This window comes from Fistularia commersonii, chromosome 17 (assembly GCF_037954325.1).
Source record: "Fistularia commersonii isolate RoL2024-O1a breed Wild chromosome 17, RoL_Fcom_v1.0, whole genome shotgun sequence".
In the NCBI taxonomy this organism is placed as follows: Eukaryota; Metazoa; Chordata; class Actinopteri; order Syngnathiformes; family Fistulariidae; genus Fistularia; species Fistularia commersonii.
The window spans coordinates 15,174,942-15,199,368 of record NC_141300.1 but is presented as its reverse complement, the minus strand read 5'-3'; the positions used below and the strand labels follow the sequence as shown (position 1 = coordinate 15,199,368).

General features: G+C 42.1%; 1 protein-coding gene across 1 annotated transcript in view; it reads right to left on the bottom strand.

Annotated features, from left to right (window-relative positions):
• Positions 1-24,427, bottom strand: part of grm3 (glutamate receptor, metabotropic 3) — a 49,230-nt gene that overhangs the window by 7,461 nt on the left and 17,342 nt on the right. The window contains exons 2-8 of the mRNA XM_086163805.1: positions 23,122-23,181; positions 19,143-19,665; positions 17,740-17,883; positions 13,669-13,938; positions 12,609-13,218; positions 1,264-1,506; positions 958-1,147 (exon numbers count right to left, since the gene is read on the bottom strand). Of these exons, the coding sequence (XP_086019931.1) occupies positions 958-1,147; positions 1,264-1,506; positions 12,609-13,218; positions 13,669-13,938; positions 17,740-17,883; positions 19,143-19,454 (1,769 nt within the window). The 5' untranslated portion in view covers positions 19,455-19,665; positions 23,122-23,181. The remainder of the gene's footprint in view (positions 1-957; positions 1,148-1,263; positions 1,507-12,608; positions 13,219-13,668; positions 13,939-17,739; positions 17,884-19,142; positions 19,666-23,121; positions 23,182-24,427) is intronic.

Here is a 24,427-nt window from a genome sequence, read left to right as displayed (position 1 = left end):
AATTTCCCGGTCATTTCGTCGGTCCGATGTGACGAGGATAAATGTTTAAGCGGCGTAAAGCTCGTTAGCCCCCCCTCCCCAAAAAAAGTCCATGTATTAGCCGTATCGTTGTTGACGAGAAAAAAGTTGCGGCTTATCGTCCGGAAATTACGGTAAATACGGTATAATCCCCAAATATGTACTGAAAATGCTCCCCCCCCCCCGGACAATGCCTGTAGCACGGCTGATGAGAAAGCTTAATAATAAATAACACAAGGAAAAGTTCATCCATCCAGTTCTATCCCCGCTTTGTCCTTCTCCAGCTGATCGGCATCTTCGTCTTCCTCCTGCGCACTAAAACCATTAAAGTCGTCGTTTTCGGTGTCAGAATTGAGCGGCCTCAGAATTTCACGGTCATTTCCTTGGCCCGCTGCGACCAGGGGAAATGTTTTGGCGGCGTGAAGCTCGTTAGCCTCCAAAAATCCATAAATTAGCCGCATCGTTGTTGAAGCTGCGGTGTTCGAAGCGTGTGGAAAAAAGTAGCGGCTTATAGTCTGGAAAGTACGGAGGCTCTAAATGAAGTAAAATCTGAAATCAGAATCCATCTTCTGCCGCTTATCCTGCACTCAGGGTTGCAGGGGGATGCTGGAGCCTATCCCAGCTGTCATGGGGCAAGAGGCGGGGTTCACCCCGAACTGGTCGCCGCGCAATCGTAGGGCCGCATACAAAGACAGACAACATTCACTCACTCACACATTTGGGGGCAATTCTCCCATTTTTTTTCCAATGAATCTGCTGCACGCAGACAGAGAGAGGTCCTTGTCGGAATCTAAGCGGGGTTCTACGAAGCGCTAACCACTGCGCGACCGTGCTTCCCGAAATCGGAAATCTTGAAAAATATGGCTTGTGGAAAGATGGAACGACTCATCTGTATACGCAAACGCACCCATATCATGCAGTTAGTCCTTTATTACTCACCCTACACAGGCAATGGTAATAGGACCAATAGCCCAGGCATCTTCCCACATTATATAATCCTCAGGAAGCTCATAACAGGATGTCAGGTCATCAGTGGGCCATTGGCCGGGGGCGCAGGGTGAGCATGTGAGCTCATCGGCCAGGTATTCATGAGGCTCGCAGGCTGTGCAGATCCAGCAGCAGTATTCACCTGGGATATTGTAAAACAGCGGAGTTTGTACATCTGATATCCCTCAAAAGGCGAAGCTACTCGGTGTGATAATTGGGTATGGCGAAAATTAACGTGGTCAAAATGTAGTCTCCTACCTGCCTGCATTTTCTTCATCTCATTGCGTTCACAGGGGTCGCTGCATTGTGAGGTGGGCAGCACTTCTCTGGGCCAGTGAATCAGGTCGCTACTCAGACTAAGACTCTCGGCCCATTCACCCACTGGCATGTAACTGAAACGGTTGCCAGATCGCTGGTAGCTGAAGATGTTGTATCGGCCCATGCCGTCCCCCTGGGAATCAAACTTCACCGCAGTTTCACTGCCAGGAGGAGAGAAAGGAGCTAAAGTGGATGAGAGGACACAATGAGTGGAAAATGTGAATAAAGCTTGACAAAGACCAACAATCATTTCATTGATCTTTCTTCCGTGCTTCATAGGCGGCAGATACAATAAGTCATGGTCAGTTAAACCAAAGGAGTCCAGAATGTAGAGAGAGGAATATTACATTGACGGCCCGGCGGTATCAAACTTATTTGCTAAGGGGTAATAAATGCCTGGAGTGCTTGGTGATGTCTCTATGTATCAGTGGCCTCCCATATGTTCCCTGAGGTCACATGGGGACAAAATCGGGGCTCTAAATTCCGATCTTACAAAGTTTATCACTGCATGCATCATTAACAGGCTGCCCATAAACTTATACAGGCATGAAAACAGAGGACTAAATCCCGGGCCAGTGCTTTAGCTACCCACACGTTGATAGAATTACCCTCGGGGTCTCTTATATGAGGGAGGTACACTGCTTAAACTGCCAAATTGGTTTGTATACAAGTTGTTATGAAAGGATTGCCATCTACCCCAAGGATATGGAAACAGGGGAACCCATAAAAATTGGCAGGATGCTAAAACTATTACAAAAAAAAAAAAAAAAAAATGAAAAGAAAACCTTGGTGGACCAGGAGAGAAAAGAAAGGTCTTGATGCGTGCCACGTCATTTCGGTCCTGGCAGCTCTGACACTGTCGCTTTGACGGACAAAGCGCATGTCACCTCTACTGAGAAACTTCTTTTGTTGCAGAGAAGTAATCAGCTGTGTACTACTAACACCCTGCACATGGCTGTTTGTTGTCAAACGATGGCGTGAATCGCGATAGCTCGACATATAATAAGACTCTTGGTCTTCAGCGCGGCTATCTCTGTCGCCGGTTTATTGAAGAAATAAAAGGCCCGGGTTTTTTTTTTTTCTTTCTTCTTTCGACTTCTGTACATCCATCCATCAAGGGAAAGACTTGGAATCCTGATGGCGCTCGAGCTGTTGGGATGAAAATTATCTCGGTGTTTGCGGGCCTGGGAGAGGATGTGTAGCTCCATTAGGTTTTACTTTACGGTGGAAGGTATTGCTCCTCACGCTGTGGGGGGTTGTGCTGACAGAACCAAAGCTCTGACCCCGCTGTTAACTGTGTGTGTGTGCGTGTGTGTGTGTGTATTTCTGTGTGCACATGCTTGCAACACTGACATCGGCTAAATCTGGACTATTGTTGCGAAAGCTCAGTGTCTTCAGAGAAGAATGGTGTGTCAGGTGGCAGCGGAGGGAGTTAGGGTTTATGAAATCCATAAATCACAGAGACAGCATAACCATCTATCTTTCTTCTCTCTCTTTCTCTCTTTCTTATTCTCTCACTCTGTCACAGGAAATTTTACGTGTCAAGGCTTTTTTGGATGTTAGGGCTAAACGTTTTGGTGACAGCTAAATGAAAATTATTTCAATAAAAAGAGCTGATAATATCTTCAGACAAAGAAGATATATTAATCCATTATACTGCAAAGTGGCAGATAATAAAGTCTGCTAATAACACAGAGCAATAAGACAAGCTGGGCCATCTCCCTCTTCCACACCCTTACAAACTCAAAGAAGCGCTTTGCCACTAACTCATTATCATAACTGCACCTTATTAGAACCATAGATTTGTGCAGAAGCCTAATTAGCAGTATGTGGTAACTGTATGTCATAGAGGATAAAGTGACCACCGGCCCGTTTGAGGGCATTGCACTATCCTTGAATCCCCTCTCACAGATCACATCCAGGGAGCAATAGACTCGGGGGACTGGTGATTCCACCCAACAACCAACACCAGTGACCTTGTGGATGTGACAGAGCAGCTTATTAGGAAAGTGCACAAGAGTGCAAGTTGACGAAGAGCTGACGAAGGCCACCAAGACTCCTCTGGTGACTGCTGACAGTTGAGAAAGGCAGCAAAGGGTCCTTGACTGATGGATGCCACACTACTGAACATGGACACTGCTAAATTTACAATAGACGGACATCCTGTCCATCCTCTGCATTTATTCTGTGCGCAAATTCGGTATGTTTTTGGGGAGCTTGCCGATGAGCGGCCGCCGCAGCAGTCTGAGCGACACCACCAGGAGTCACGGGGGCAATGTTGCGCGGTATGCTCAAGTTTGACCAGCGAAAGGAACAGAGAACAAGGTGACAAGATCGAATCGGTATAACCCGGGAGGAGTGTTCTCCATCCACCATCCAGTGTGCAGCCTCTTTTTGTGTCCTTTTCTGATGTTCTGAAACTTGGACATGAACTCTGCGCTGACCTTTAGTGGATGTATTGTTCAGAAATCTTGCCGGTCAATTGGCACGAGGCGGAGTTCACCCCGGAGTGGTCGTCGGTGTTGTATGGAAACATACAACAATGTACTCTCTCATTCAAACATCTGCACAATTTAGGGTCTCCAATTGACCTACTGCAAGTGTTTGGACTGTGGGAAGAAACTGGAGAGCCCAGAGGAAACCTCCTGAGGAGAAGGTACAGACTCCACACAGAAAGGTCCCTTTGAGAATCGAACCGGGTTGCTAACCAATGCGCCGGAAGTTTTGGTTGTAATTCAACTGTTGATCATGGTGTGATGCAGTGTGGAGAGCTCAGGGGAAATGACAAATAGAAACTCGAGTAGTTTGACCCCAAACCACAATAAAATGCCCAGAATGACAACAAACAATTTCCTTCGGGATAAAAAAGTTGTTGTTATTCTTATTCCTATTCTTAACACTGTCTTTAGGCCACTTGGATTTCTGGGAAAAAAATCTCAGTAGGTTCTATTTGACTTGAGCAACCTTATAAAAATTTTTATTCAATCAATATATCGGTACATCACATTGTAAACATGCAGCAAAGGCATCACTAAGCCAGATAATAACACCCCATCAATCAATGCTAGGTTGCTTGGTGGGCGCCGACGCCCATTTGTCATCTGCCTGGCACGCTGGCACTAACTGGCCTTATTAGCACTTCTAAAACAATTGGGCATTGTCGTATGTAAATGAAAGTTTAACAAAGTCATTATTGAGAAAAAGATCAACTTCACTTCAAAGCACGCGCAATATGATTTATAGTTTTGAGCAGAGCAGAAAATGAGTTTAATCACAAGGGCACAAAAATGACCACATCTTATTTAATCTTTCCTGACAACAACTAAACCTTCTGTGGCCTTTTTAATCATAATATAGCTTCATACTGACAATGACTAGGTGATAACAAAATGCCTGCAACTTTTTGCTATTATTCAAATCTTCTTTGTGAAATATCCCATTTTGACAAACTGCTACCACCTGCTGGTGTGGAGTATTATTTGCCTTCGGGCGACCAACACAATTGGAAAACAAGACAGAAATTGAAGCTGATGCTCTAATGTACATTAAAATAAATAATATATTTCTTGAATAACAGATCAGCCATGCGGTGGATGCACATGATGGAAAATGGTAATAAAAAAAAAAAAGATTTCTTTTTTCCCCCCTAAGGCCAAGACAAATATCCTTTTAACTCCTATCTCATCTATGTAAACTAACATTATTCCACTCACATTAAAGGAGACTTAAAAAAAGATGCTACAAATAGATATTTTGTCTTATCATTTGGGAAAACATTAAGTGACTTGTATCAATTTTTATTTTACTATTTGATGGTGAGGAACCTTATTCGAAGGTGTGTTTAAAATCCGGCACAAAGCAACAGACTTAAATCTGCTCAATCAAATGAACTATTTCTATTAAGATATGATATTTTATTGAAGAAAAAAAAAATGGAGAAACAATAAGCTATACCCAAATGATTCATTATCTACAGAGCTAATCCTGCAGCCAAGGTTTCAGGGGTGGGTGGAGCCTATCCACGCTGGAATTGGACAACTCCATCATTTACACATCACATATTCGGGGTCTCCAATTGATTGTGAGATCGTCCAAACTCTGTACAGAAAAGCCCCCTTTCGGAATCGAACCAGGGACCCTCTTGCTGTGGATGCGCTAAATTAGAGATGTATTGAAAACAAAAAAAAATTCTGTAAGGAACATCAGTTCAGACGGCTCACATCAGTACAAGGTTGGAAGCAAACTTTTTGACTCAAACAAAATGACTTTTTTTTTTCTTTTTTCTCTTCACATGCATTGCTTTCTCTATATGAGTGACAAGACGCCCACTCTCTTTTGCTCAAACTAAGCAAGGACCCCACAGCTCACTTCTCTCTCCTTCATTTCCTAAACCAGACATTGGTGACATTTAAACAATAATGGCACGCTTGTGTGAAATAAGTTCTGGTTATGAAAAAAAGGTGACTGCCGCTTAAAATGACCTATGGTGGAAGACAAACTCCCTCATCTAAAGACCACCAGCCCTTGTGACATCACTGTGACATCACATTGGTGGAGCGAGAAATGACGTCATATGAAAAAAAAAAAAAGAAAACATAGTCTTGAAGCTGTGTTATTTGAATCGCTTCATATAAGATTCCAAATATGATGCTAGCAGACGACGATAAATACGGGGTGGCTGCAGCTCTGCAGGTGCAGATCGCTTGCTTCGATCAAAATGTTCCCCTTTGTCCACACGCCAGACTGTCCTTGGGCAAAACAACAGCTCTGCTGCCACCGACGTGTGTGCACGTGTGCACGTGTGTGAATGGCTGAATGTAATCCAGTGTAAAGTGCTTTGAATCCGTAAGGTGTGAAAGCGCAACATAAGTGGGGAGCGTGATGCCTCTCTGCGTTGTGGCCGTATTAATGGATGGAGTAAAAGCATCAGGATTTCTTTGGTGTAACAAGGTAGGAAATGTAGAAATTCAAGATTTTAATGCCACTGTAATATTGTACGACCATGTTATAATTATGTCATGGTATGTCTCGTTTTAGATCCCTCTAGACCATTTTATGGCCCGCGGGCAACAACGGCTCGTTTGGCCTTTTTATCCGGCCCGCCAAAACTATTTTCTTTGAATATTTTCAATCAATATTGAGTTTAGAAACTAATTTTTTCCTTTTTGTTTAATTTTGTATGGATGATTATATACAAAATAATATTAGTACATTTATATGATCATTAATCATTTTAAAAGTTAAAATAAAATACCAAAAATTTAACTATTTAATTTGTAATTTTCATTTTGCTTAATTTACATGATACCGAGTTGGCCCGCGCATAAAAAATTAAATTAGAAATTTGGCCAAAATACTTGCCCTCCCCTGCTTGAGGCCGATTATTTGGTACTGGCCCGCAAAGCAAATCTTTCTCGGTATAAATTATAGTTTTTTCAATAGACCTTATTTTTCACCTTCATCTTACTGCCGAAATTAATATTGTAGAGTTGGCCCGCCAGTTGGAATGGTGTACACCAGCATAATACTACAAGTCGTACAATGCACCACCATTGCATTCCTGCTTGACGCGGAGCCTCATGGAGCTGCTCAACCACCCTTCACCCCAAAAAATGGGAAAGACGGACAATGCAATCAGGGGTTCAATTCAGGAGGGAGGTGGGTTACATTTTCGCAGATGTAAAAGCTGTGTGTCTACTGTGTGGACACAGTGTGACTCAAATTTTTGTATTTTTTTCTCTTCCTACGACAGGGCATTTGTTTTTTCTTTGAAGGAAAAATTTTTTTGGGCTGTAGAAATTTTTTTCACTTGAATTTACAGTGGGGAAAGTTGCAGATATAGCCGTAATAAATGAATGCAATTGATATTATAATCATTGTTATTTTTTAAATTTCATTTATATAATGATTCATGTTGTTTTAACTGACAGGCTTTGTTAGTTCCAAGTTCAACATGAACAATAAAGTAAACATTGAACCAGTCCAGCACTCGACTTGTACCAATCTTTTAAATTTTGGCCTACTGTGAGTTTTACAACCCTGCTCTAAACAGTTGCCCCTTTAATTGCACAGTTGCATTTACATTTATTTCAACATGTTAGTTACTAAGATGATGGAAATCACAGGCTCTTAATTTCACTATCATTTGCTCCAATGCCTGAGCAGGAACCTAATTCCATGTGTAGTAATATATTGCAAAAATAAATGTTTCATTTTATTATTATAACTTGGCAAGAAAGGAGGGAAAATCCAATCTGGGTGTTTTAGTTTGACAATTTAGAAAGACGTAACAGTGTTACGCACGTTATCAATGCGTGACATATCGAACAATAGTGCTAAATCCAAGTGCATAGTCATTTTGTTTGATTTGAGACAATACCGCTTTTAGAACGTAATCCTAAAAAGTATCAAAAATAAGACGGCGAGTTTATATTCTAGATTAATTGGGATCACGGCAAAAATAAGCTTTTCATTCAAAAACCGAGTAATTAATTATGTAGCGGCCATGTTGGGATAAAGTCAAGCCCAAGAAGGATTGAGAGTATTAGAGGAAGGCAAGGAAGAGGCAAAGGGGCTTGGGAGAAATAAATAGGAATAAGTAACCTTAAGGTGGGGATAGAGAGTCATAGATAAAAGGGGTGTAACTTTCTTCTGTATGTATTAATTTTGAGCTAGCAAATAGATAATTACATTTCCAAACATCAGCTCATCTGAATCCTCGATATAATCCGGATTTAGGCTTGAAAAAGAAACAATGCTGCGTACTGGGCTACACATGCATGCGCACCTGTTCCGGATAAAATATAAAAGGACGGCTTTGCTCTGCCAATGGCGTGACCTTTCAGAGACACTATTCCCCCTTTTTCTTCCTTCAAAGTGTTACTGACCTTACCACATCTGTGCACAACAGAAAAAGTGTAAAGAGAAACATACGCACACATCCCTTTGCATCCACTGATATAGACAAGGGGATGCACTCACATGGCTCAAATGCATACACAGTCAGATCGCATTAGCTATATTTGTTCTCCCGGCGGATTCTCTCCCCCGGGTACGAGGCAGAGCCTGGGCCACGGAGCAACAGGCCACAGAGGAATAGAAGACAGATAGGCTATAGAGAGAATCTAAAACAAGAGAGAGAAATGTACAAGAGGAGAGGTGCGGCAGGAGAGAGCTGAGGCTTGACTGAAAGAAAGGTGGGGAGATAGCGGAGACAAAGAAAAGAATGCAGGAGTTTCTGGAGAGTGGATGAGCGGAGAGGAAAGATAAGGGGCAAAGAAAAGAGCGACGTGACGAGGGAGAAGAGGGAGAGAAATGCAAGTTAAAAAAAAAAAAAGGGAGACAGCAAAGAGAACGGCGAGAACCTGATGTGACAGCAGCAGAGAGATAGGCTGGATGGGGAAAAGCCTTTAGTGAAGGAGTCAACACAGAAAGGTGAGGGATTGAGGGATGAGAACGGGGTGGATGTGGATGAACAGATCGGTGCAGATTGGAGAGAAAGAAACTTTCTGGGTGCGGAAGAGAAATGAGACAGATATATAATGATGGAGAGATAAACGGAAGGAGGAAGAGAGACTGTAATATAGACAGAGACACAATGGAGTAAAAGGTGGTGAGAGTGAGGGAGGGATAGAGTGAAGGTTGTTCTCTAGCATCTAAACGTTGCAGTAAGATCTCTGCTCAATATGGCCCTGAAGGCACACCGCCTCTGCTAACACAGACATCACACACACACACACACACAAACACACACACACACACATTTGCAGTTATATTCTTGTGAGCCCCTCCAATGACATAAAGCCATGCCATGTCCCTAACCTGTACCTCTCAGATCACAACTCCGCGTTCCTCCAAATCGGAACATAAACCTGAAGGAAACCTTGAAGGGTGTGTAAGAAATTTGACAGAAATAGCAAACTTTCTCCAAAGATCCCGGCTCCCCCTAAACTCCTATTCATCACCCCAAAGATAAACAAACACATTGCACGCACATACAAAAGCGCAGAAAAGGAGGGGGGCATCACATCTATCATCCCCATTTGAGCAGTGTGTTCTGAACTGCTTGCTGCAGATCAGGGAGTGGGTGGGTGGGATGAATGATGGCTAGGAGAAGAGCGTAGGTTAGGGGTGTCTGCAATTTCATGCTGGTAGAAAACAGGCATTTCAGGCTGCTTGTTTGTAAAAAAAAAAAAACAAACAAAAAAAAAAACAATTGTTACGCCTGTTTGTTTGTGTGAGTGTCTGACACGCATGGGCGCCTGTTGTAGTGCATGTGTGTTTTTTTTGTTACAAGTAGTTCATAAAAATGCACATAGGTTCTTCTGTATAGTTCCCATGATCTACCCATGATCACTTCAACAATTTGTCCATGATGTCTGATTCATTACCATAGCAACTAGAGAGATGAAACTAGATGAAGGGAACAGCGTGTAAAAAAAAAAAACATATATATATATATATATATATATACACACTAGGCATACTGCCTCAGTGCAACATAAAACAACACGGATGAAACCATAATGTGTTCTATTGCGACTCAAAGCTGAAAATGGTGAAAATTGTTTGACACAGCTGTGCAAACCACAGGACTGGCATGTCGAGGGCCACAAAATCAACATGCACAAAATAACATCAATCATAACAATAGTTAATATTTGTTTGTCTGTTTGACGTGCAGTCCGGCTGTTGTATGGTCCTACACAGAATACACACTGATTATCAGTGTTTTGGTTGCAAAAGTTTTTTTACATTATTAATTACTGTTATTATTATATTACTATTTTTATTATATTTATTTTACAACAATACAATGTGTATTTTTGTTCGTTTCCCTAAGCAGTTTATTTTTTGTGGTTCCAACCATGAGTAGGTACAATTCAGTAGCTGGCAGCAGAGGTGCTAAGTTTATTTTAATTCCAATATGCCTGCAGTGGATCGGTCATTCACGGTTTGTTGACAGATCTACAAAACATTTAATTTGCATGCAGAGTGTGCGGACTGAAGATGAGGCAATGCATTGACAACAGAATTAAAACATTCACACAATGATACCGGATTATTAAAGGCTTTTTTTTTTTTGGTTGCAAAAATTGTCTGCTCGGTTTGAATGGTAAGACTGAGGGGAAAAAAAAAAGTTGATTTTTGCAGATAATTTCATAGTGATAAGGTATAACCAGTGGATGGAGGGTCACTGTTCTCTGAATAAAAAGCAGCCTGGACTTTTCAGTAACTCAAGTCTGTTATTGATTCAATAATGCCGTCCAAATTAACTCTATTTACAAAGTATCTCTGCACTTCAAGCATGTTGGCAAAACTCTCACGGTCTGACTGAGTAAAACTAAGATCACTTGACATGTCAGGATTTGAAGATTTCACCGGTTCATGTTATGATTTTAATTCATCATCATGGTCACAGAAACATGTCTTGAGGTGTTGGTCACTTTTACTGCTAGACACCATGTTATAGATAAAAGGTAAATAATTAACTGTAAATCAGCGACAGTTTTTGACATGCATGTTTGCACGACGTTCCGGTATGTTTGGTGAAATCGACTTGAGGACCCCGGAAACATTTTCCACGATCCGTCGCCGAATTCGAGCGGGAGCTGGAAGGACAAACCCGAAATAAAGCGGTATTACAGTGTATTCTGGACATGCATTTGTGTGCAAGGGAGCCAAGGAGTGCGTAAGAGAAGAAGATTACAGAGCGACAGAAAGAGCACTGAATAGCGTTGTTTTTCCATCTGCTACAGTTCAGACTGCGAGCACTGCGGATGGTGATGCTGCAGTATTTATACCCCACATTTAACCTCATCTCACCTCAGCTTACATACTGTAGATGGAAGGATATGTACAGCAGCAAGAGTGAGTCATTAGGAGCTAACCAAGAACTCGAAACAAACCGCAGTTCCCGTTTACTGAGCGCGACGCGAGCATCGACCTCCTTATGTTCGGAGTCCTCGCCGTCGCACCTCCTTTCAGGACATTCTGACCGATACGGCTCTTTGTCATGCTGTCGTCGTCGGTGACGACGCCGAGCGATCGAGATCCTTCTATATACTGTTACTGTTTCCCCTCTGCAGAATAAAAACATGTGCCTCATGGACATGTATCGGGAGCGCGGAGAAGGGAGGCAGAGGTAAGGAGAGAGACGATCAGACGAAGAAATGTAGGGAAGTCACAGTGGGATTCAAACCGCCTTTCCTCTCTGCGCTCCTCAATCCTGTTGCAAGTCTTAACTATCTGTGAGTGCGAATCTGAATATCTCTTCCATCCCTCTCAGTACGCATCTTATGAGGGAGTGGTTATCGTCGGCGCCGACCGGAGGCTTCGGTTGCTATCGCCACACAAGCGTCCTCTCTTTATCCTTCCTTCTGTCTCACTCCTTTCAGACCGAAATGCACCGAGTTCTTTGATTTGTAGCAGAAATGAAGGGGGATAATTCGCTCTTCCTCAGCCTGCTTCCCCCGTCCCCTTGTTCCGATCGTAGCTCCTCTCCAAAACGCATTATCTTACTTACTCCCTTTTTACCTTATGCTCAACTCTTCTTTTTCCCCCTATTTTGGCCCGTCTCTCAGTCTTATCTGTAAGCTTCCTCCTCCCACCCCCATCTGTCGTCCTCCATCCATCCCCTCCTGTTCTCTCTCCCCAGCATCCCGTCGCAAAGCTGTCCTGTTTGTGCGGTTCGTCTGGCTGTTTTTATGTCTACTCCTGGTCACGGCTGGTAAAGGAATAAGCACCTCTAAACCTGTGTCAGTCCCCGAGACACAGCAGTTTATTTATAACGCCTCCTTTGTACGCCATCTGTCAGTCAAGCCAATCCTCAGTCTCTTCTCTCCCAACTCTACAGAGACTGACAGACAGACAGGCGGCGTGCTATAGGAGCTATTATAACACACACAATCTCATTAGCGCGAGAGAGAAGAATATGGTTGACGGATTAACTGCAGCTCTCATTCCTCAAAGCAACTTTGTAGTGTCATGCCAATTACGCATGGGTAATAGTTGTCAATGGCGGGCTGGCTCCGACAATACATGGAAATTAATCGGATTTGTTTCACTACGTTTTATGTTCTGTAGCTCCTCTGGCTGGGAAGGACAACATCCTTGTGTTGTTCACGAGAGGACTGCTAACTAGGCACAGCATTCACCTCCCTCTCATTCTTTTCTTTTTTTTTTTGTTTGTCATTTCCAAATTCCCTTCCAGGATCCACTTCATTATACACTTCGTTCACTTTATCTAGGACCCACTTTCTCCGTCATGCTTTTCGCAGTCTTACCTGTGAAGCTGACGTTAAGGATGAAATCCCTGTAGAGTCTGCGCCCGTCCAGGGCCTTCATGCTGTCGCACAGGCTGGTGGTGTTAAAGCACAAGCTCTGTTGCATATAGTGGAGGGCGTGAGCCATGGCGTACACCGCGTTCACGACGAACATGATCTTAGACTCGGGTTCGAAGTTACTCTTTTCCATCGACAAGTCCTTGTCACATGGCGGGACGGCCGTCGCTCCCAATCGTACTCCCCCTCCGCCTCCGCCGCCCAAGGAGCACTGGAAACGCTGCTCCCAGAATTCTTTGTACCAGGGATTTCGGTGGTTTTTAACCGGATTCAAACTTAGGAAGTAGTCGTTGAACTCCGGAACGGGATTGGCCGCGAGTTCGAGTGTGATGGCACCTTCGGCGATGATCTCATTTCCCTTGACTATGCTTTCCTGCGCGCCCCAACCGTCGCTGGCCACCCAGATGAAGGAGGTGTTAAGCCTCGCGGCCGCCGCCAGCAGTTCTCTGGCATCGTCGCTGCGTAAGAAGAGGACGGCCACGCGGGCGTTAGGTTTCTGGAGAAGCTGACGGATCACTGCCTCGTAAGACTTCTTGGCATTAGAGCGCCCTACCTGTGCAAAAAGCAAGGATTTCATTGTAAAATGACTTTCTTTTCATCTGGTTGATTTGCATGTAGAAGTAAACAATGTTGTTAGACGGTTACACACACACACTTGCATGCATAGAAAGTAACTGTAAATGAGATGGAAAATATGACTGAAAAAATACCGGGTATGAATTATTTGAGATAAGGTTTCATATTCTGGCTCACAACTGATAACAACAGTGCAATATAAATCCTATTTATGTAAGACAACATAATCCATGAGGACAACCTCAAAAGCTTAGAAATTATAGTGTTCCAGTCATTGTTACTTGTGCCGCTTCAGGCCATATATCAGTCAGTGTGACAGTGCAGATTAGAGCTGGGTCTCCGCTATCTTTGCTTTTATTCATGTTGATTGGACTCGAGAAATAAAGTCATACCCTATAATCAGACTCAATTCTATTCCATGTCTTACTTTCTCTGAAGTAGCGATACAGATGTTTCTCATGCGGGCCTCTTGCTCAAAGGCCTCGATACCAGTTTCACCATAATCCCCTTCTGATGCCACAGTAGACACGTATGTCCAGTTGAAGAACCGCAGGATCTCAGCCATGGCTTTGGCCTGGTAGAAGTCGGGCGGCACGGTGCGGGCGAAGTAATCATAGCGGGTTTTATCACTGAGCTTGGCACTGGTTGACGCGTAGCTTATCTGAGGAATCTGGAAGAGCCTGAGAAGATTGGCAACCTGAAGTGAGAGATACGAGGAAACGAGACATTAATAAATCAAAATAATTTCACGCTTTCTTACGATGACAGCAATCTTTTAATGAATACACGCCCATTGATTAAGCGATTCATGATATCTAGTGATGATAGTGCATGAAATGATTGTGTTTCAGAGTATAAATGATAGACTGCATTGCAATTCAATTCGAGATATAAATACACACATGTACGTATAGGTACTTATGAAATGATATGTCAGGAAATAACATAACCTTGAATGTGATCAAGTTGTTTTAATGAAGTCTAAAAGTCTGTCAATGTTTTCTGATTACTGTTACTTTGTTACTGTTGAGACCGGTCTTAAAGTCTGGAGGTAGTTTTGTACTTTTATTGAAGTATCTTTTAGGTCTTTATTATTGAAACATTTTAATCTTCTAAGTGTTCCACCATATATATAACTTTTATGTAGTGATGTAAAATACAGCCTTTGAGTTTATTGGTAACGCTTACTGACTGGGTGATGGAGATCAATTCATATTGTTCTTATTTGTCTTATTGTATGAAATTGTATCTCTTTAACATGCAGCAAACACTGGTGACTGGGCTTTAAGGATTTTATCAGTCACCGTGGATAAGTGTACATAGTTACAATGCAAATGTTGTTTCACTTGGCAAGAGCGGAGCCAATTACTGTACAATCAATTATGCAGAGTACTTGCAAAAACACATAAACACAAATAGATAGGGTGAACTTTAAGGACACTATATATATATGTATATGTATATATATATATATATATATATATATATATATATATATATATATATATATATATATATATATATATATAAAGGCTGAGTCAATCTAAAAAAAAAAAAAATGTTTGTATTGCTTGGGGGGATTAAAAAAAAAAAGAAACCCACTGGTTGGGAAAAAATTGATTCTCTAAAAGACCCCCACTAAAATGAACCCTCTCACGCTGTCAAGAAATGCATGTATCACTTGAAGCATCGGTGGCAAAGCTGGGTTTACCAGTGTTGATTTGATATATATTGGCCAGTTTTGCCTCTGCACGACAGGGAACTTCAAGGAAATAAAACAGCGTACCTTTCAGTTTCTAGGGAGCTCTCTAATATGGCCCGGTGGGAGGGAGGGAGACAAAAATAAATAAAGAAAGCAAACAAGAGAAAACCCGAAAGAAAAAAAAAAACGCATCTAAAACAAACCCTCTGCAGCACAACGCTCACTGGAAAATCCCATCGTGTGCCTTTATAAATGATTTTAGTTTCTTCTTCTACGACATACAGAATGTCCACAGGCGGCGAAAAATGACATGTGTGAGTATTATCAGATATAGTAATATTAACAGGAATTTGGTAAACAACGAAGGGTCTTTCTAAAGACTGCAGAGGCACAGTATCTCAATGTTGCGTTTGTTTATATCCCTTTAACCTATGACTTTATGCTCGAGAAAATCTCCACAAGTATCAAGCTTCTCGGTTAAGTACATACTAACAGTTTGATTGACATCATGCCAAGACACACAGAATTAAATCCACCCTAAATATAAACAGGAGTGTTCTGAAATGAATGTATTTTTAAATCAAAATAAAGATGCAGCAATTACTTCATGCATAATGTGATTATTTGAAGATAAAAGACAATGTATTAAGGACAAGTATCTACTTCATTCACGAGGAAAAGAAAACACATGCTTGAATCTATACACAAAAATATATGCCTACACACAGACATGCAGTCCTTCACACATACACATACATGCACGCGCGTGCGCGCACACACACACACACAACAGTTCAATAAATCACTGACTCATGCATTAGTGATGGACATCATCTGGGGTCCACCGATGTCCATATAATATTCCTTTTTCTGTTGATTGGGGTTCGGTCATGTTCTCCTCATTTCAATTTCAGTCACAGACGCAAATACAAGCGGCGGAAATAAAATTGCCTCACATGCAAATGCTCGCAAAAGGCATGTAAACATATACAATCAAACATGCGCACGCATGCAAACAAACATCAACTACACTATCATTCTGTTCTCATCTCAGTTTAATCCTTTTACAGCGTATCACTCCGGGGTTTTCTATATTTCATTCATAGCTCAGTTGATGAGCTGTTTTGACAACATGTCAGAATCTCATTAGGTGTGTAATGTCGAAGATTGGAAAAATGCACTTGCATATATGTACTGAGGGATGCAAGGACAAGTTACTACAAACACCTGTGCTGGTATGCACGTGTGTGTCGTTGCACACACACACACACACACTTATAGTACTTCTGGCAGGTTTTATGGTTTTGAGATGGCAGGTGATTTAAATGTCAGGGAAGGTCACACTGCAAAATGTAACTGCATTGCTCACATTACTTGCCACTGAACAATGGCCGCAACCGTCTGTTGGGACATGCAGAGTTTACATTCTGAGTTGTTCATGAACGCTACTCTCTTGCCGTGTGAGAGGGATGGAAGGCAAAGGTACTGTAGGAATAAGTTGAATATGAAAGATGAGTAGAAAAAATGAGAGGCAAGAAGGAAAAAAAAAAATTGGTGCAGTGGAGAGGTGCTGTGTGTTTTCTGCTTGAAATTCAAGTCACACACACGCACACAGACACAGGGAGACACATACACACATGTATGAAAAGAGGAGAGGAATGATGCCCACTATGTAAATGCCTTTAAGGCAATGGAATTTAGTTGTGCATGATTAAACAAAAATAATTCTCTATTGCTTCATTCAGAAGCAACAGACAGACTGGCAAAGTAGGTATGAAGGAGTAGCTGGATTAGCTTCATCGCTACATGATCAGAAAGTAGAATGCGGTCTGGCTCTCGGAAACACTGCCGCACTTTGGAAATACAGGTAAAAACAACATCCATGCCGTCGAGTTAGGTGTCATGGAAGACCAGAGGAGTAAAAAAAAAAAAGAAAAAAAAAAAAGATGGGTTAACAATCGCCGCCCCAGGATGGAGGAGGAGAAGAAGAGGGCTGAGGTCAGCATACACTGAGCGCTCCCCAAATAGCTCGGGGGGATGACTCTGAATGCATATATAAAGATGAAAAAAGAAAGACCGTGATGAGGAGAAGAAGAGCTAAGATTTTAAGGGGCATTAATTAAATCACAATAGTAGAGACTGCAGACTCTGCCAAGTCCAATAGCCCACTTTTTGATAATATTTCTTAGGATCTGCAATGAATCCCTCACATTAATAAATACCCCTTATGTTTAGAGATTTCTTTCCGAAAGAAACTTAAAATATGTCCCATTCAAAAATCCTAAAACGCCTTTACGACGGGTTTTAATAATAACCGAACAGTAGTTATTGCGTAAGTCCGCAAACATAACCAGAAGATGCAAGTGAAAGCAATACTTTCTTTGTGGATGTATCAAATGGCGTGAAAACATAACTTGTTTGGTGATGGTAAATGGAAAAGAGGGAGAGAGAAAGAGGGCGTAAGAACGAGGAGCCAGCGAGACAGTTGCCGAGATTAGGGATTTAAGGACTGATAGGAGCAGGCTTTTGTGCAGTCACAGAGGAGTAAAGGAGAAAGAGGTTTTATGCTAAACTATGCAAATTACCCAGCTTTGTGACAAGAGCGGCAAGAGCTTCGGAACACACACGGGATCACACCAGTGGAAGTTCTCAGAAGTACACGCGTGCAAACGCACAGTCACGCCGGCTCGGCCGTGACTGGGCATCACTTTCCGCCGAGTCGGTCAACGTACTTGTAAATAACGGCTGCGTCCAGTAAATTCAAAATTGACGGTGACGTGTTTGCGTCACAGATACCTGTATGGACACGCTGCTGAAGGATCCTCCGATGACCGCAGCGATTGCGAGGGGGCTGTCGTCCTGTAACGCGTAGGATCCATCCGGACATATGAACTCTGTGTCGTCCACCTTGGTGAGCGAAGCTCTTACGAACTCTAAGGCCTGGGAAACACAAGCAAACTGATATCTGAAATGCCTCTGGTGCTAAACATGCACCATATGCTAAACATTACATATTTATTCTCAACCGAGCTGAAAACCCTTTGGATTATTAAGATAAGATAAAATAAGATAAGAACAACTTTATTAATCCCGAAGGAAATTGTTGTGCCAGAGTTACAGAAAATGTAACAGTAATAAATAATAAAAAGAAAAGGCAGAATTAGAAGTAAAAATAGACTATAAACTATAAAGTGTCTCAGTGAAACTATAAAGTGTCTTAGTAAACAAGTGATAAAACTATAAGTGTCTTAGTGTCTTACTAACAAGTAATAATTATTTTGGTAATAAGTAATATGCTAGAAAATACACACTTTTTTTTCCAAACAATGTAATCTCTCTCTAAATCCAAACTAAAATGTCATTACACTGAGTGGTTTTTAAATAATTCAGCACCTCGTTTAGATTACAAATCAACTCCTTTGGGAGAAAATGTAATTTCGCTATCTAGGAAATGAACTTGAACTCATTTGAGGAACCCATGGATCAAAAATATAAGGTTTAGGGTGTGGAGTCACTCAGAGAGATTAGTGAATCATGAGATACATCACCTTTAAATAGCTCAGTGTTGTGCGGTGCAATATTCTGTTCTTTATGCTGCTTAGAGTCCTTGAGGGGTAGTGCTGTATATATACAGCGTATGCATATTTTTGTGTATTTATGTGAGAGTGTGTCCTCATGCATGTGTACATTGTATGCTTATGCAGCCTTCTGCAAGCAGATCCCGAATCCATACGAATAATGCATTTAACATTAATGAGATCTTACACATTTTCCTTCATTTATAATGGAAACATTGCATTTTTTTTCTTCTGATGTCAGAAAATACTTTCAAGACAAACTTTTTCTTTTTTTAAACACGAGACAGGAAATTTAAATCGCCTGGTGGCACAAGAAAGCAAATTGCTAATGAAACAATCTGTATGTGGATCATTCAGAATCCATAAGCGTGAAGAGCTGATTACAAACTCACTTGAACACCGCAAAGCACATGGGAAGCAATCTTGAGGAATGCATTATTTAACTGGACATAATGTTCATTTAGATTTACAAAGGTTCAGGCAATGATTACCAGTCGTAGCGTCGAAAGGTCCCTCAAATTCATCGAGGCCACCCAGATGGGGCGAAAGATACATTTCGGGGAAAATCGTATCACGACGAGATGTACATTGGACTGTTACTCGGTGATATTTCTCACTGACCTGCTCCAATGCATACGTGTCTCTGGAGCAGGTGTCCAGAATGTGGACTCCGAGGGAGACACCAGGCAGCAGATTCGGGTCCATATTGATTCTGTCAATGGCAAACAGCATGGCCTCTAGCCTCTGGATCCCCCTGTCCTCGTTCACACGCCCACACTCCTCCATCCCCGCACCTTTCTCATGCACCGGGAACAGGCCGCCGAGCACCAGATCCCCCTCGATGCGAATTTCTCGGCGAGACTGCGGCGGATCGCCGACGGATAGCAAGACACCTTGACACATCATGGCTAAGACGAGAGCCCGTGCCACCATGTTGGGATCCGGAAGGATTAGGATTGTCAAAGTGAGAGGAAAGGGCCGCTCGAGAGGGATGAGGGACCGAAGGTAAAGGTTAGGGGCGAGGGGCGCGGCTGGTGAGTGACGGAGCAGCGTGCGGATGCTTGGGTTGGTTTAAGGTCCATGAAATGTCAGGGAGTGCGGAATTGAACCACACATGGGGCGGCACACCTTCTGGACATCAGTCCTGCACAGAGAGGAAAGACAGAGAGGAGAGGAGATACGAGGAAGACAAGATTTTACTCGTCAATCCATGTGTCACAAGAAAAACCGCAAAGCTACCAGGAGGCGCAGGAAGAAATACTCTTTTAAGACTCTGAAGTATAAAGACGGCAAACTGGACCTTTAGTGGAGTTTGGGGATGCTTGTTAACAAGGGCTCAAAGTTGTTTCCGCTTCACAGTGATAACCAGGCCATGACTAAAAGGGATACAGAACGGTTGGAGATTGTACCACACTGTTCTCCAATATCCCCTCTTTTATATCTCCCGGTCCGTTCTTCTAGGACGGTTGCGCAAGCGCCGGCGATTCCGAGTGAGATTTTCTCTCGCCGAGGACGCGGCCCGTGATATACCTTGTGGCGATAAAAAGCAGGACCTTGCAAGATTCAGGGCTGACATCGGATTTGCATTAGGGAATTCTGTCCTGCCGGTCAAGGTTGGGTCGAGGGGTTAAGGGAGAGCATGATGGCGGTAATGGCTCCCCATAAAGGAAGTGTGTGTGTGTCTGCCTGTCTGCATCAGGATAAACTAGCTTAAAAGCCCGCTTGATATACAAGTCTTCTCATACGACAAATCAGAGAAAGCTTTTCTAATCTGATCTCAGATGCGACTGTTTGCGCACGTGCGCCTGCGCGTCTGTATTATCAGATATCTCACCCTTCCTTTGTTTATGCAGGAACTGAATACAAGTTGCCATGGAAGGAGAAGCTTCCTGACAACAACGGCTGAAGTCCATCCAACTTTATGGCGCGATCATTGCGGTCCCTTCATCCTTTGACCGTTCATTTTATGTCGTATATGTTGTTTAAGAGATAATCAATATAAGTGAGAAACGATAAAACTTTTAAGTTAAATGCTGAAATACAAAAGTACGGCCTCACCGTCAGTTCGAATAACTAACATTTTGCGGCCACTAAATCAATGCTACTGATGCTGCATAATGGGATGTTCATGATCAAGGGTTCTAAGCGACAAGACCTGATTTCCCTTAGGTATTGAGATGCTTCTGCAATTTAATACCTTAAGGGAATGATAATATCTTCATGAATCTTGTGTTTGTGTTTGGCTTCACTTGGCATTCTATCTTGATTATGATACTATTTTAATGAAAATCTTTATTTGAAAGAAGAAAAAAAAAACATCCTGGAGATATTCCATTTCTTTCTCAAGGAGTCCCTCTACAGCACTAAAACAATATAGGTCGGTATACATGCATACACACTGTACACACAGTACACACAAACTCATAGCACACAGTGAGAGAGGTGCATTGATAGATAGACGGCTCTGCAGTGTTACATTTATATTATGTCCCATGATTAATTATACATTTGGATATTGCATAGTGCATATTTGGAAGCACTGGTGTGTGTAGCAGGTGGAAATAGCAACGTAAACTCGGTAAATCCCAGCAACCACTGCAGTGATTTTGACCTTTTTCCTTTTCTTGGAAGTTCCGCAACATTATTCAAATGTGGTACAAAATCACTGGGTGTCATTGATTCCTGGATGGCGGCTGTGAAATATAACGGATGCAAATGTCCTTCGTCTTTTCCTGCTTTATCTTTTGCTTTATAAACTACCTGATGAACGCAAGGTCAGCGAAAGCCCAAGGAGGTAATGTTTTCTTTTCAGAATTTTGTCTCCCCAGACCGACGCAAGCAAAAGGTGTCCATTTTGATTACAAAAATCAATTTTGAGCAAGATGTGAGGTTTGTTGTGATTTGTTTAGTTGTTATTTGCTAAAATCTGGTGCTGCGCGCGCGCGCGCGCGCGCGCGTGTGTGTGTGTGTGTGAGAGAAAGCCTCCCCTCTTCGGTGGGCAGGTAGGAGGATGAAAGCTCCTTAGATGCAGGGAGTTCAGATTTTTCTGCAGGCAGCTGCCATACCTTTACTGTACCACTCTGCTCTGTTATATGACACACACACAAACAGACAAACACCCACCCACGCATGCTCGCACAGACTTACCCGTTCACACACACATGCGAAAAAAAAACACACCTCTTCTCAGCGGAGTTGACCTAAAAGCAGACTATTTCTAAGTCTAACCCCCCCCCCCCAACCCTTCTGTATTGTGGGGTGTTAAGGAAACATACAGGTGACTCACAATGTGTAGGGAAACTAATGATTCATTGACTCATAACTGGAGAACGAACAACCGATTAAAAAGAGAAAAGTGAAAGTTGTATTTTGTTTGGCTGTTTTTGATATTTCCTTTGTCTCTAAAGTTTGATTTCAGACTTTCTCTCGCTGTCAAACTCCGACTTGAGATGACGTGACTTGTATTTGACAGTTAAGTAATTTTCAGTAAATGTTGATTTTACTCGGGGAAAAATAAAAAATAGACAAATGCAAATGTGTTTTTTAATTAGACTATGAGTTTGGGCTGTTGCATAACTAGATTTAAACCCTTGTAGAAGAATGGCAAGATAGGCAACAGATGTAAAGCAAAGGAAAAACCAGCATAGAGACAAAACAAATGACAAGTGCGTGTTATAGCGTGTTTGATGCTGACATATGTTAAAAGTACTGTGTATTATAATATTGTAGATCTAATAAAGATTCCCTCAGTATCTTAATTTACTTGCTTTGATATGGTTGTCAGAAACAATTTCCCAGAAACCGCCGTTCCATTATTTGTATGGTTGTCATTGAAATCAAAAGGTTTCCTTAACTCCTACTGGAAATCGCCTGAAACGCAGCTTCTTGTGTCAAGAGCAGCTGTGCACGCAGGGCGAACAGAAACTGTTTTAATTCCGCCGTTTTATTAGAAAGTGGGACTATTTTACTGACAAAATCTGCAGCTGTTATATAAGTTTCATGAATGCTTCCCCTTTTTCCTCGCTGCCAAGATGTGAAGTCAATAACATTTTGTGGAGACCTGCATGTTTCAGACATTGTCATCAAAACACCCACACACACACACACACACACACAAGCAACCCCAATTTTTGGCAATTTTAAATTTAACACATAGACATGTTTTTTTTTTTTTTATCCACCACATGTATCAAAGGTTAACAAGTGCAGTGGGCGCTTTATGGGGTGGTATGCGACTGCTTTGTGGCAGGGGAGCATTGACTTTCCTGGGTCAGAACATCATCATGAGGTTGCCAGGCAACTGGCAGAGACAACAAAAAGACAAAGACAAAGTTTTTTCGTGTTTTGAGAGCTTTTGAGGTTTTTAAAGGCACATATTGTAACCTTCAGACAGAGTCAAGCAGCTTCTCCCGAATTCCTATCTTTATGTTTTGTCTGCTGTCGACTTGGGGTTATACAGTTCGACATTAAATCAGTCTTTATCTAATGTGATACAATTAACATATGAATATTTTATGCATTGTAATAAGAGACATATATTCAGAATACAAATATTTACTTATTAGTTACACGTACAGCATAAAGACATTAAACGTCTTACCCGAATAAAGAAGGATGAGAGCAGATGGCAGCTGGCACATGGCAACATCACCACAGACACCTATTAAAGAGAGATTGGGCGCACATATGAGGTGAGTAAATAAAAGCCTGAAAAAAAAACCCACAACTGTCAGTAGAAGGAGACAATATCAGATCGAGGAGCGAGCTGACTACTGACCCTTCTCCCTGGGAGCTTTGATGCGGAGTACCATCTGACAGACTACAACCTTTGACCCCGTTGCGATCTGAAGTCAGTGAATAGGCACCGCCACACACGCACACAAACACACACACATACACACACAGCATGACAGCACTCATGGGCTTCTTGTGTTTCATCGTCAGTTCATGGCTTCATTCTTTCCTCCAAAGTCTCCTTGCTTGTTCCTCTCCCCCATTTATTTCCAGCTCCCCTACACTCTCCACAGACCTCGCTCTCCCCCCTAACAGGCAGGGCTGCTGTGGATGACACGCATCCAGCTAAGAGCATCCATGCAGGGTTGATGGACCGCAGTACACTAAGGGGGGAGCCCCGCAACACAGCACTGCATGTGTGTGTGTGTGTATGTGTGTGTGTGTGTTCTGACTATTTATCTGTGGAGTTTGATGCTACCAATTGTGCGGATTTCATAGTTTGGACATTCCCTGCATGCACATGCAAAAGACTGAGGGGATGAAGTGTATCCAACACTTTATTTTCAGACAAAAGATACTCCCTTTGAAAGCATCTTTAGCTTTGTATATTTCTTAATTTCTCAGATTGCTTTGTTTTGTTTTTTTTTTGTCTTTAAAACATAATCATTCTGATCCCCCTTGATATTTTTTTTTGGGCTTACTCCTGTGTGCAATCCTTTTGACAATGTGTGGGCAATTCACATTTTTCTATTTTGATCACCATGCATAATAATGACATTGCTTTTATCAGATTATAAGATACACCTACATTAAACTGCAGCTTGGCGATACATCTTTCTTCATAGGAATTAGCCTTTTAAGCTTATTTTTATATTTGATGAATCTTTTGTTAGTCGTTTGTGATTGACTTATTCTATATGTCCCGTTATATTGGCTCTCTGTTAGTGTACTTAATAAAACTGCAGGCGAGTGCATGTTTGCATGAAGACATACTGTCCTACGCTTGAAGGTGCAATATGTTAAGTTCATTAATTATGTAAGAAATGTTTCAGGCAGGAAATACAGATGATCCATAAATAGGACAGAAAAATCTAAAACACAACGGCCCTACGTCCAGTGAGTCATAATCAACATGCCTATACCTTTTTCAGCGCTCACGCTGCAAAAGGCCA